The sequence below is a fragment of the Dendropsophus ebraccatus genome, chromosome 13 (genome assembly GCF_027789765.1).
Source record: "Dendropsophus ebraccatus isolate aDenEbr1 chromosome 13, aDenEbr1.pat, whole genome shotgun sequence".
NCBI classification, from domain to species: Eukaryota; Metazoa; Chordata; class Amphibia; order Anura; family Hylidae; genus Dendropsophus; species Dendropsophus ebraccatus.
Genome location: NC_091466.1, coordinates 57,286,011 through 57,300,732, shown reverse-complemented (window position 1 = coordinate 57,300,732; position 14,722 = coordinate 57,286,011). Strand labels below are relative to the sequence as shown.

General features: G+C 47.4%; 1 protein-coding gene across 4 annotated transcripts in view; it reads right to left on the bottom strand.

Annotated features, from left to right (window-relative positions):
* Nucleotides 1–14,722, bottom strand: part of STRN3 (striatin 3) — a 34,379-nt gene that overhangs the window by 19,037 nt on the left and 620 nt on the right. For all 4 annotated transcript variants that reach the window (XM_069951203.1, XM_069951205.1, XM_069951206.1 and 1 more), the window contains exons 2-4: nucleotides 4,548–4,651; nucleotides 1,817–1,890; nucleotides 835–916 (exon numbers count right to left, since the gene is read on the bottom strand). In XM_069951203.1, coding sequence (XP_069807304.1) covers nucleotides 835–916; nucleotides 1,817–1,890; nucleotides 4,548–4,651 — 260 coding nt within the window. The remainder of the gene's footprint in view (nucleotides 1–834; nucleotides 917–1,816; nucleotides 1,891–4,547; nucleotides 4,652–14,722) is intronic.

Here is a 14,722-nt window from a genome sequence, read left to right as displayed (position 1 = left end):
AAATAAGCCACAAAAAGCAATATACAGTATCTGCCCAAACACATAAGGTTAGAATTACATCTATCCAATGTCATTTTATGTGGTATACATCGGCATCCTATGGCAACTGGATGTCAGCATATATAATAAGAGATATAGCTAGTCCTATTCATGTGTGTCCATTGTAGTCTAACACTGCTGAATGTTTCAAGATTTCTAAAAGAAAACTGATAATTTTTATTTATCATCTTAAAGGTCTGGTCCAGGATAAGAAAACCATAGCCGCTTTCTTCAAGAAACAGCGCCACCCTGACCTTAGTTTGGATGTGGTTTTGCAGCTCAGGTCCTGTGAAGTGACTGGAGTTGAGTTGTAATACCACACGCAACCTGAGGACAGGGGTGGCGCTGTTTTTGGAAGAAAGCAGCTGTATAAAGAATAACCCTTTTAAAATGGGGTTACCTAGTGCTACAAAAACATGGCCACTTTCTTTCAGAGACAACACGACTCTTGGCTCCAGTTCAGGTGCGGTTTGCAATCAAGCTGCATTCACTTCACTGCAACTGAGCAGCAAAACCCCGCCCAAGCTGGAGACAAGAGTGGGGCTGTCTCTGAAAGAAAGTGGCTATGTTTTTGTAGTACTGGATAACCCCTTTAATTCATGGCATAATGCAGAGTGTTTCACCTGAATGACAGAACTTTATCCAATGCTTCAAGAAAGAAAAAAAATACTAACACAATACAATGCAAGAAGAGTATCTGGCGGCATGAAGCACACAGCTCTGCCCCCCACCCATGAAAACCAGTATTATGAGACTGTAACTGAGGCCGCCACATGTCTTTACTTATTTACTTACTGTCTTAACAGCTGCCGTCCTTGTTTCCAGGTCAGCTGACTATTCGGAAGCCCTGGGGGAATCTCGGATTCTTTGGTTTCTTCTGCAAGGCAAGAGTAAATAAAGAGTGATGTCAACAGCATGATATTACTGCTAATACCTTACACAGACAAGCATTAGGTCACGGCTCTGACAAGGGCCCTGCATGGTAAGCCGATCACAGGAGGTGACACTGCCATCAGATACATGGGCAGAACCAAGCAACTAGAGCTCAATTCTTCCATAGCGCCACCACAGGTAGGACACATACAACTGTATGCACATTATAGATCGGCAGCGCACCGATTGGCTGTCGGGGGGGTTAATGGCGCTTAGTTTGACATACTCGCAGCGGGATGACAATCCCCCCGCAAGTATGTCAGCCCATTGAAGTGAATAGACAAGTATCCGCAATGGATTTCGCTGTGGATACGTTGTGTGCGTTTGTACCCTTAAAATGGCTTGTCTTAACCCCCTAAAATGCTACTTTTTCAAGGTTCAGGATGGTTTCACGCACACAGCTGGCATAAAGGATGTCTATTCTGACAATTTCTACATGCCATTGAGACTTCCCTTTCCCCCCTCTAATTCCATAAAATATAAATCAAAAGAACATGAATGTAGTTGTTAAACCATAAGATTACAGCGGCTATAAAGACGCTGAAACCTGCTGCCTGCTAAAAAGAGTGTGAAATCAAAGTGGCCGATTCCACGAATGCACATCCCCGAGCTATCCCTGGAATGTAAGGGTTGGTCAGTTTCATGGAGAAGAGAACTGACACATAAGGCTCTGTTCACACTATTTAATTTAGTTTGAAGGTTGATCACTGTAAGGAAAAAAACACGCACCTCAACTGTGTAAAGAGAGACTAAAAACGCAGTATAGGTCCTCAAGTAATAAAAGCAAAAACCCACCGGGGTAAATACAACAACATAGAAAAGTAAAAAAAATAAATGTGCTTACCCGATTCAATTGCTGGCATCTTCATGTCTCCTTGATTCAACTCTGTTCCATATTTTAATTTATGATATTTTGCCCTACAAGCAAACAGTAAGGTGAATGAAAAACTAATGTTATTTCCAAAATTATCAATGTATTATATACACAGCTCAGCACTGCTCTATAATGTCCTTCATGCTGCTGTTGATTATGGTGTACTACTGAGATATGGGGGAGCAGTGTGTGCACATAGGTGTTAGTCTGTACCAACGGAAGCTAGGCTGCACCCATAGAGCCTTTGGTTAAATTGTGTCATACAATGATCAGCAATAGCACTACTCCTCCCGTACACACAAAAGCTTATCCTGAGAAGATTGGCTGACCAGTTTATAGACCATTTAAAAGGGAACCCATCAGCAGTAGCTTTACAGAGGGGAAAGAGAGGTTTTATTACGGCGCATGAGGCCAGGGGAAAGGCGGCAACTAGTCATGTGGGTGGGGAGCCTCCCGTGACTAGTCACAGCTGTGCGCAGGGATGATTGAGAGGCAGAGGCTCCACTAATTGATCTCTCTGCCTGTCAATCATCCCTGCACTGCGCGCTGACAGAGCCGTGACTAGTCAAGGGTAGCTCCCACCCAGATAACTTGTTGCCGCCCCTTCTGCCGGCCTCGCAGGGCATAATAAAACATCTTTTTTCCCCTTTTGTAAAGCTACAACTGCAGACACGGCTGGTATGCTCCGCAAGCTGCACAGTAGATCTATACTGTGTTGCTGGGAACCGTATCAGTACAATCATGCTGATTGGTTTTCTTTAAAGGGGTTTCCTTTCAAATTAACTGGTTTTAGAAAACTATATAGATTTGTAATTTACCCATACTGAGCTGCTGTATGTCCTGCTGGAAGTGGTAGTGTTCCTTTCAGCCTGACACAGTGCTCTCTGCTGACATCTCTGTCTGAGACAGGAACTGTCCAGAGCAGTAGCCAATCCTTATAGAAAAGCTCTCCTGCTCTGGACAGTTCCTGTCTCGGACAGAGGTGGCAGTGGAGAGCACTGTCTGAGACGGAAAGAATACACCACTTCTGGCAGGACATACAGCAACTGACAAGTACTGGAACACTTGAGGTTTTTAAACAGAAGTAAATTACAAATCTATATATAACACTCTGAAACCAGTTGATTTGAAAGAAAGATTTTCGCTGGACAACCCCTTTAACGCCTGTCCAGGCCTATAACAAAAGCAGCGATGATAACAATGTGCATCAAGGACAGAAACACACATGGCGAATTGTGTGTAGCAGAAATATCTGCTGTGACAGTGTACGCCATGCCTTCCTATGGGGATACAGTTTTGCTGCACACACGTGAAGTTAACATCTGCTTGTTAAGTTTCTGCTACACAAAGAGTTAGTAGCTTCTGAATCTGACTTTTTAGTCAGGATTTCGTGGCGTATTTTAGGCCTTTTGTGCATCCGACTGAAGAGGTAACACTAGTAAAATGCTTTGTTTGTAAATGGAATTATTATTGGGGTCCTTCACACTTCCTAATACATCCTAATAAATATGCACAGTCAGCAATTCTAACACAGATGAGCTGTGTGTAGGAAACTAAAGGGACCGTATTACATTAAGGACACTGCTGCAACATTGTGATGATAATATGTATAATATTTGATAATATGTATCTCTTTATGCCATGTTTAAGTGGGATCAGACTGCTGGACGGGGAAAAGGAATAAGCTTTGCAAACCAAACACCTTCTCCAACACATCTATTGCTTGCATTTTTTCAGACAATAAAAAAACATCTTGCTAAAAAGAGCCTGCATCTTATAGTCTGCAGTCAGTGACAGTGTCAGACCACCCCGACTACTTCCCTAATCATGATTATATAGAGAATTGTGCTGCCACGGCTTTAGCCTGTGTGATGGGTGCCGGGCAAGAGAGGAAGATGGATTTGAGGAGCAGGTAACATCCAGCTTCCCACAAGGAACGATCATGTCACAGTTGGAAAAATCGACTATGACTGACATCATCGCAGGGACTGCACATTCATCGCCTATTATGGGTAAGTTTGAACATAGATTCTTTACTTGTACTAGAGTGTTATAAAATTAGTATGTATATATCTATGTATGTACATAGCAGAGCTGTATATGTATGCTAATGTAGCAAAACCAGGTGTGTGTATGCCGATGTTTCAAAGCTACGTATGCATACTGAAGTATGTAGCAGAGCTATGCGTGTTGATTCGGTTGAACCAAGAATATAAACGCAGAGGTGTTAGGCTCCTTTCACACAGAGTAAAACTGGCAGAATTCTCTGCTGCAGAATCACGCCAGCCCGTGTTATAATAGCAGTCTACGGGAGGCTCGCGCGCCTCCTCTCCCCGCGCTGGAGAATAAACATGTCCATTCTTTAGCGCGGAGAGAGGAGGGGCGCGAGCCTCCCATAGACTGTCATTATGAAACGGAGGCTGGCGGGAAGTTCCGCCAGTTTTGCTCTTTGTGAACAGAGCCTTAAACTCGCAGCCATCCAGCTGTTGAAAAACTTCAATTCTCATGACTGTACAGCAAAAGCTTTAGCTGTCCAGACATGATGGAAGCTGTAGTTTAGCAACAGCTGGAGGGCTGCAGTTTGACACCTGTGGTGTACAATGAACCCTGTGGTGCTATGTATGCGTATATGTCGTGCATATGCACAGCACTGAAAGTCTGTGTGTGTATACATACAGTTACATATCAAGAGGCTACTTACCGCTCTTGTTTCAAAGCATATTCTAACATTTTTATTCTTCTAACTAGATCCTTCTTCAAGTTTTCTTGACCTTTCCTTTCACCTTGTAAAAAGGCTATCCGTGCCTGGAAAACAAATGGAAACATTTTCAGCAAACATCCTCATAACAAAGCTCAGCTGTTATTTGTCCAGGTAGTGGCTCGTACTGACAAACCTAGAAACGCAAGTTTCTTAAAATGGTTACAGACTAGAGATGAGCGAACCTGGAGCATGCTCGAGGCGAACCGAACCCGAACTTTCGGCATTTGATTAGCGGTGGCCGCTGAAGTTGGATAAAGCCCTAAGGCTATGTGGAAAACATGGATATAGTCATTGGCTGTATCCATGTTTTCCAGACAACCTTAGAGCTTTATCCAAGTTCAGCAGCCCCAGCTAATCAAATACCAAACGTTCGAGTTCGGATCAACTCGAACCCGGTTCGCTCATCTCTATTACAGACATTAAAGGGGTATTCTGCTAAAACTGATTGAATCATTAAACCGCTAACCCCTAGCTCTGCCAGTATGTAATATACTCTAAGCACTCAGTTTTCTGGGCAACTCACCCCCTGAAGTGCTGAAAAGTTCTCTTCTACTCGATTTTCCTCCCCCCTCCCATCATAGACGGTGCTCAGATGTTCTTATTTTCAGGGGAAGTCTGGCCTGGTACAAGTAACCCAGATCCACCACTGATATCATCGGTGCCAGAAAGAACTCAAGCCATGCCTCCCATGCAGTAGCAGGGGTGTGGAGGACGGTGTAGGAACAAGGAGACAGATGGGTTGCCAGGAAACTACACTTTATGGCATGCCGGGCACCCCCTTGTTATTCCTAAACAATCCTGGGGGCCATCTTAGGGCCCTATTCTACGGGACGATCGTTCGCATAACTTAACGATAAATGACCGCTATTGCGAAAGACCTGAAATTGTTCACCCATTTACATAGAACGATAATCGTTAGTTATGATTGTTCTTGCGGTCGTCTTGTCGCTATTGCGTTCGTCACTACTGCAAACAACCAAACGACATCTTATTCAATGTGAACGATTTGTGAACAAGCAACGATACAAATAGGTCCAGGTCTAAAACGATCAACGATTTTGGTCGTTAATCGTTAACTGCTATTCAACCGAACGATTATCGCTTAGATTCAAACAACTTAACGATAATCTGAACGATAATCGTCCCGTGGAATAGGGCCCTTAGAAACAGACCGGATTTCAAAAAAGATACAATGGAGGAACCACAGCCCCCTACAAGCAGGGGGAAAAAAAAACAAAAACTTATGGGTGAGGGATTAGTATGACCATCAGGATTTGGAACTTTTTTTTTTGGGGGGGGGGGGGGGGGGGGGCGGCGATTGGGTAATGGGTGAAATACCTCTTTAAATTGATCTGATACGCAGGTCCGGCAAGTCTAGAGGGCCACAGAGGCAGAGCTTTTCTGCTGCCGAGTCTCCTCGCCTTGGTCATAAAGGAGGGGGGGTTAACAGTGCCAGACCGAAACGGGGAAAGGAGAATCAGCAGCACAGAACACCCATGTTGGTGACCCTATAGACCCACCATAATTCTATGTAATCAAAACATCACTGTAAAGAGATTATCCAAAGATGACAGCTTAGTACCTATCCATAGGATGAGTCATGATGGATTATGAGCACAAGGGTCCTAAGCAACAGTGGTGGAATGGAGGGGCAGCTGCAATATCAGGTACAACCAGGTGTATGGAGCTGGGCCTGTTGGGCAAAGTAGGGGCTGCAGTATCCCTTTTAGTCAGCTGGGACCTAAGCATAGATAGGAAATAGATGGCTTATCCTAAGAATACACAGTATAACACAGGAATAATAAAGTATCCTTACACTGAGTATTTCTATGACCTGGCCATAGTCCCAACAAAGAACACAAATATACACTTGGCATTTGGCGTCTGTATGTGGGCACGAAGAACAGATTCACCAGTCCCAACAGGATCCCTAAGTGACTGAGGTGAAGATCACAGAGAGTTAGTGATGAATCACGGTCAGGCCGGGCACATACCTGAGGGATAAATCACTGCGCTATCAGGGGCTCAGAACTCTGCTTATCTGGAGACAAGTTCACTGAACGCAACAGAGACCTTAGTCCCAGCTACATGAGCAAATTGCTGCCTGGATTAAGGAGGGGGGCGCATTACTGACATATCCAGGGCACAGATATAGATATAGAGATAGAGATATATATTATATATAATTTGCATTAGTCAGCTTCTATCTATTGGATCTGTGCATACAGAAAAGGCAAAACCAAGCTATTTCTGTTTGTCGAGTCCCATACTTAGAACCAAGACTAGCGCTCATCTGCCACTTTATGGCCAACTGCACATACTTAAGAGACTGGGCGGGGGGCTTATGTATGGTCAAAAATAAAGCAAGAATATGGAGCCTAAAAAGAAGCAACTGGCAAGAGAGTGGTTCATAGTAACACAGTGTTTATATGGTAGAGATGACTCCTGAATAGGAGGATTGTGGCGCACAACGACATGAGGAGCTCCTACAGCCTTTGTTGTTTACTCTGCAACATGGAGTGAACCAAGTACATCATGCAATTCCTATAGGCGGATATAACGCACCATGGGATATGTCGTGTAGAGGCTCAACGTCTCCCCAAACCATTTGACCCCAAACTCAGCACAGTGGACGTCCTGAAAGTCTCTCGTAAAAGCTCTGACCTTGCTGAGTAAATACAGTTATGGCTCCCCATTGTTCTCTGTTATCAGCCATTATCATAGGATTGTATCCAGAAGCTATATACACTTTTGTTCTCTTATCAGCCATCACCAGAAGTTACTTTTAGTTAGGAGGACATAATGAAACTTTGGACTATACATTGTATACACTATTTATCCAGTTCCATAGGTCCCCATACTCCTTTAATAACCCACAGCTCAATGATCATTCGTACACAAACATCTGGGATGGCTGAGGGTTCCTGTGTTCTCTATGGGGAGGGGTAAGCCACAGCCAGAGAGTTCCCCTGCTGCTGATTATCTCTCCCAGAACAATGGGGTTGGGTGGTGACTTTCAATGGGTGGGTTAGGAGAGCTCTATACACCTTATACTGAAGGCCGAATCCACCACAAACAGTGGGTATAGCTGAGAAAAGTATAAGGTGTACGGGGAGACTAGAAGCCGATGGCTGCCGGTGGTCGGCATAAATCTGGGCGATTGTATGCTGCCTGCTCCAGAGTTGGATCAGGTAAAATATTTGTCTATGCAACTACACTGAAACCAATACCAATCTATCAACATGCTCTGCTATAGAGACCCATGACTTCATCTCCTACCAGATTGACTGCTTAACCTCAAATACCTGTGTGTAACTGCTGGGTTATATCATATATAGTAGCGAAAATGTGCCTGTCTAGCGGAGTGAGAAGAGTTTTTTAAGATATGGTAAGGTACTTATGCTTCTTGTAATGTAATAACTGGGATCAGGACATAAATGACAAGCTGAAATAAATAATGAATGAATAGACGTTAACCAACGCTCATACATTGATGGTGCCTTCCAAGGCATGGATACGGTATCTGTACGCAGATCCCATTTATTTCTATAGCCCCATTGCACACAAGTTGAAACGTCCACCCAACTTCACAACTGGACAGAAAGGATTGATGGTTTCGAGCCATTTATTAGGTTCTGTACAGATAAGACTGCTTAAAGGGTAAGGTGGGGATTTATGGGCAGTCACAGAATTATGATTATAGATGGATGACTCCTAAACGCCACCCCTTCCTATCTGATTTCAGAAATGCAAGACTTCTTATTCCACAAAAGAAAGATTTTGGTAATCAACGGCAACGTACAAAGCGATCATCAACTGGCGGCAACTGGGAGCATTTCCTATTGTCACTTGATTCAAGAACTCTCGTAAGTTCGAATACCATTTTAACCAGTCACAATACAAGCAACTGGTGGCAGGACCAGAAGCCAATGGAATAGCAGTGAACACCAACCAGACCACTGCTTTTAGAGTGGTGGTCGGTAACCTAGACAAATAAGCTGTCAATGACAGAAGGAAAGAGTGGCTTATCTACAGAAGGAGACAAGTTGGCTAAATGATTGGATTTGCAAAAATAACTTGGTGAGCCTGATGAGTATAACTGAGATGGAAACACCTCCTTAGGGTGCGTTCACACGTACAGGATCTGCAGCAGATTTGAATGTGCACATTCAAAGCAGTGCCATCAAATCTGCTGCAGGTCCTGTACGTGTGAACGCACCCTTAAGGAGTACATTATGTTCCATTGTCTATGTATTTGTAGTCACCTTCTCAGCTATGGTGCTTTAATGAGTACAGGTAACCCTCTAAAGAGATCAATGGATGAAGAGAAAGGTAGAGACTCGTGCTCATTCTTGCATCGGTGTAACGGCTGCAAATCCAGGCCAAGCCGCAGGTCTAATACCCCAAAAGGACAGCTGTCAGTACACTAGTGTGAAGCTTAGATGTGAACTCGGGTCGGTTTCATGCTGTGTTGGAGCCTCCTTTAAAGACCCCATCATACTTATAACACATCATATCCATGACAGGAAGCATATCACAAAACCAATACTTCGGTAATCTCATTGTGAATAATCTCGTGTTCCCACGTCCGTCTCGCAGTCCCATCAGCCTCACTTGTGTGTTGGTTCTGACAGAGGAGGACAGCTTTCACCTCCAAGTAGTATTGGGGGTGGTATCACACCCGTCCTTACATACTATTATGGCTAAGGACGTCACCGAGTCGGGAGCCCCCCTCTGCTGTATGTTCACATGTATAGATTTGTTGGAGATACTACCAATTTTAAAGGGGTATTACGAGCACTAAAAATTGTTTATATTTTGCCAAGGTTCCAAAGAGAACAAATTTAAAAAAAAAAAAAAAAAAAACACACACAGCACACGCTGTATAAAAGACCCCAGTATACTGGACATCCGTGAATACAGTGCCCAGATATATAATGGCAGAGCTCAATTCCCTGAGGAAGCATCTGGGCAAAATGCGTAGGATATGATGACATAGAGATGCCGTATGCGATTCAGAATGGATTTCGATTTAAAGGGAAGCATGTATGTGGAAACTGGCAGCATGGCTATATGCATATCTGTGCTGTCAGCTCCCCTTTAATACATTTTGATGTATGTGGTCCTTTAAATAAAAGGATATAGATTACACACAGGACCATTACATCGCAGATGAAGGATTAACTCGGTATAGTATATTATTCCTGGCATTAGTCAGAAAATCATCAAACATACGATGACGGACAAAGTCAGCGCTGAATCTGATGAGAACTTGATGTTCCTGTATGTTAACATCTTTACATATGCACTTTGTTCCATCCCTTATAGTCATCTCTGGGTTTCCAGCTGTTGCAAAACTACAACTCCCAGCATGTCTGAACAGCAGAAGGGATTACTGGTCCCCTGCGGGTACAAAAGTAACTCTTCCAACTAGTAATAAAGTTTCATTTATAGCTATACATTCTGCCTGCTGCTCAGCGGAGTTCACGGCACGTGTGACCTCATCCCCTCGGCACCCGGTGAGTCACCGCCACCATGTGTGATCCCAGGTTTATTACTCACCATTATTCTCAGTGTCCTCCAACCTGTGCAAAATACAACCGGCTGTCTGGGCATGCTGGAAGTTGTAGTTTTGCAAAGGTTGGAGACAACGGCTCTAACTAACCACTCCTACAGGAAACACAGGGCAATGTCCCCCCAACCTATCCTTCCCTACAGCCATTGCCAAACTATATTTACCAGCATATGGCTGTGTGGCAATGCTGGGAGTTGTAGTTTTGCGATGGCTGAAGACCAATACTCCAGAATCGCTTCTAACACAACATATCCTTATAAATTGAATGCATTATTTATTAGCTGATGATGGGTACAGAATGGCGACACTATGGTAGGTGGAGCATACAGCTATAGATGTGCCGGTGACATCGAGGTGAGGGTGATGAGGACATACAGCTATAGATGTGCCGGTGACATCATGGTGCAGAGGATCTGGTGAGTCTCTGGTCATACTGCAGGCACAGGGCAGTGTTCCCCAACCTGTAGCATCCTCCAGTTGCTGCAAAAACTACAACCCCCAGCATGCATCAGGTCAGTCACTGCAACTGTGTGCACCACCCTATGGTTTAACACAATTCTGTATTGTCAAACTGGCAAAATTACAATTAGCCGTCCATGCATGCTGGGAGTTGGAGTTTTGCAACTGCTAAAAAAAACAAAACAAACAGCTCTACCTGATGTCTAAGGATGGCTCCTTGTGTTTATTACCCATGTGTCACATCGCAAGTCAACCATCTAGGGCGACGTCCCCCCCCTCCACAGTCACCCATCTACGGCGACGTCCCCTCCACCACAGTCACCCATCTACGGCGACGTCCCCTCCACCAGTCACCCATCTACGGCGACGTCCCCTCCACAGTCACCCATCTATGGCGACGTCCCCTCCACAGTCACCCATCTATGGCGGCAGCGTCCCCTCCACAGTCACCCATCTACAGCGACGTCCCCTCCACAGTCACCCATCTACAGCGACGTGCCCTCCACAGTCACCCATCTACAGCGACGTGCCCTCCACAGTCACCCATCTACGGCGGCGACGTCCCCTCCACAGTCACCCATCTACGGCGGCGACGTCCCCTCCACAGTCACCCATCTACGGCGGCGACGTCCCCTCCACAGTCACCCATCTACGGCGGCGACGTCCCCTCCACAGTCACCCATCTACGGCGGCGACGTCCCCTCCACAGTCTCCCATCTACGGCGGCGACATCCCCTCCACAGTCTCCCATCTACAGCGACGTCCCCTCCACAGTCTCCCATCTACAGCGACGTTCCCTCCACAGTGACCCATCTACGGCGGCCCGTGCCAAGCCTCCCATCTATAGCGGTGACGTCACTGACATGTTGCCCCAGATTTGGGATGGTGACTCTATGGCACAGTATGCAGGGCTCCAGATGGCGACCAAAATGGTCGCCAATGCGACTGATATTTTGCAAATGGCGCCCAGATTTATTAATCTGGGTGCCATTTGCGACTGGCCCCGGCGGCGGCGCGCTGTTTCTTTAAGTCCGGGTCCCCGGCTGATACGCGGCTGCCGGGGGTGTCCCGTCCTATCCCCGGCAGGGCGGCGCATCAGTGAGCTGCCTGGGGCCCTGACTTCCGGCACAGGAAGCGCACGTCAGAGACGCTTCCTGTGTCAGAAGTCACAGCCCCGGCGTACAGGGAGCTCACTGATGTGCCGCGCTGCCGGGGATAGGACGGGACACCCCCGGCAGCCGCGCATCAGCCGGGGACAGCGTCCGAAGAAGAAGAGGATCGCCGGGGGAGCGGGTTGTCAGGTGAGTTTGTGTGTTTGTTTTTTTTAAATACTGCTTAGCATAGAGGAAAGGGGGGGGGGCATCTATAATGGGGGGAAGAGAAGGGGGGCATCTATAATGGGGGGAGAAGAGGGGCCATCTTCAAGGGGGGGAGAGGGGGCCATCTATAAGGGGGGGGGGGTATCTATAATGGGGGGGAGGAGGGGGCATCTATAATGGGGGGGAGGAGGGGGCATCTAGAATGGGGGGGAGGAGGGGGCATCTAGAATGGGGGGGAGGAGGGGGCATCTAGAATGGGGGGGAGGAGGGGGCATCTAGAATGGGGGGGAGGAGGGGGCATCTAGAATGGGGGGGAGGAGGGGGCATCTAGAATGGGGGGGAGGAGGGGGCATCTATAATGGGGGGAGGAGGGGGCATCTATAATGGGGGGAGGAGGGGGCATCTATAATGGGGGGAGGAGGGGGCATCTATAATGGGGGGGAGGAGGGGGCATCTATAAAAGGAGGGGGTCATCTACAAGGGGAGGGGGTCATCTAAAAGGGGAGGGGGTCATCTAAAAGGGGAGGGGGTCATCTAAAAGGGGAGGGGGTCATCTAAAAGGGGAGGGGGTCATCTAAAAGGGGAGGGGGTCATCTAAAAGGGGAGGGGGTCATCTAAAAGGGGAGGGGGTCATCTAAAAGGGGAGGGGGTCATCTAAAAGGGGAGGGGGTCATCTAAAAGGGGAGGGGGACATCTAAAAGGGGAGGGGGACATCTAAAAGGGGAGGGGGTCATCTAAAAGGGGAGGGGGTCATCTAAAAGGGGAGGGGGTCATCTAAAAGGGGAAGGGGTCATCTAAAAGGGGAGGGGGTCATCTAAAAGGGGAGGGGGTCATCTAAAAGGGGAGGGGGTCATCTATAAGGGGAGGGGGTCATCTATAAGGGGAGGGGGTCATCTATAAGGGGAGGGGGTCATCTATAAGGGGAGGGGGTCATCTATAAGGGGAGGGGGTCATCTATAAGGGGAGGGGGTCATCTATAAGGGGAGGGGGTCATCTATAAGGGGAGGGGGTCATCTATAAGGGGAGGGGGTCATCTATAAGGGGAGGGGGTCATCTATAAGGGGAGGGGGTCATCTATAAGGGGAGGGGGTCATCTATAAGGGGAGGGGGTCATCTATAAGGGGAGGGGGTCATCTATAAGGGGAGGGGGTCATCTATAAGGGGAGGGGGTCATCTATAAGGGGAGGGGGTCATCTATAAGGGGAGGGGGTCATCTATAAGGGGAGGGGGTCATCTATAAGGGGAGGGGGTCATCTATAAGGGGAGGGGGTCATCTATAAGGGGAGGGGGTCATCTATAAGGGGAGGGGGTCATCTATAAGGGGAGGGGGTCATCTATAAGGGGAGGGGGTCATCTATAAGGGGAGGGGGTCATCTATAAGGGGAGGGGGTCATCTATAAGGGGAGGGGGTCATCTATAAGGGGAGGGGGTCATCTATAAGGGGAGGGGGTCATCTATAAGGGGAGGGGGTCATCTATAAGGGGAGGGGGTCATCTATAAGGGGAGGGGGTCATCTATAAGGGGAGGGGGTCATCTATAAGGGGAGGGGGTCATCTATAAGGGGAGGGGGTCATCTATAAGGGGAGGGGGTCATCTATAAGGGGAGGGGGTCATCTATAAGGGGAGGGGGTCATCTATAAGGGGAGGGGGTCATCTATAAGGGGAGGGCAAACTGGCTGCAGACACTGGGAGATAGATATATGCACAATTATTATTATCAGGGCCCCTCAGGTGTCTGTATTGTAGGGGGTCACTTGCATTAGTCACTAGGTGAGAGATATATCTATCTATATACACATCTTGTGGGGGGCTGCAGTCATAAGTCTAGCTCAGTATGTATAGACTGTTGCAAGCTTTTAAAGGGAACCTGTCACCCCCGGTGCCGGGGTGACAGGCTCCCAACCCCCCGTTAGAACCCCCTATACTCACCTCATCGCGCCGGGTCCCGCTTCTGAAGATGGTCGGGTCACGGAGATCTCAGCCGCTGCAGCCCGGCGCGCACACTGAGAGATGAGTCCAATGCTCATAGAGAATGACGGAGCGCTGGACTTTCCCGTCATTCTCTATGAGCGTTGGACTCATCTCTCAGTGTGCACGCCGGGCTGCAGCGGCTGAGATCTCCGTGACCCGACGCGATGAGATGAGTATAGGGGGCTCTAACGGGGGGTTGGGAGCCTGTCACCCCGGCACCGGGGGTGACAGGTTCCCTTTAAGTTCAAGTTCAGAAGAGTAAGCCTCATTAAAAGGCTAGCCAAGTGAAGCTGAAGTACTGAGTCAGACTGGATATGGTTGTCAGAGTGTATATGGTTGTCAAGTTGCAAGTTTCCATGTTGAACATTTTCAAACTAAGAAAAGAAAGGATCTAAAGGAGGAGGAGGCTGCCGTGGCCTCTGCACACAGTAAGTCCCATTTAACATAACATTAATTTTACATGGTTTAAAATGTTGGCAACCAAATATTCTATTTGGCGCCTAAATTTTTCAGGTTAGGAGCCAATGGCTCCCAGGTAAATTTTTTAGTCTGGAGCCCTGGTATGGGGTGTCAGTATAAAGCTGACGCTATGGCGGGCACAGGGCAGTAGACCCTAATCTACAACTTTCTCCAGCTGCTGTGGAACTACAACCCCCAGCATGCCCTGCCGGCCGTACAGTAGTTTGGCAGCAGCCGGGGACCCACAGGTGGTCTGGAGCCCAAGGTCACCGGGATGTGGGTCAGGGATCAGGCGGTCCCCCAGGGGTAGGTGGTCCCGGCCGGGGCACTAT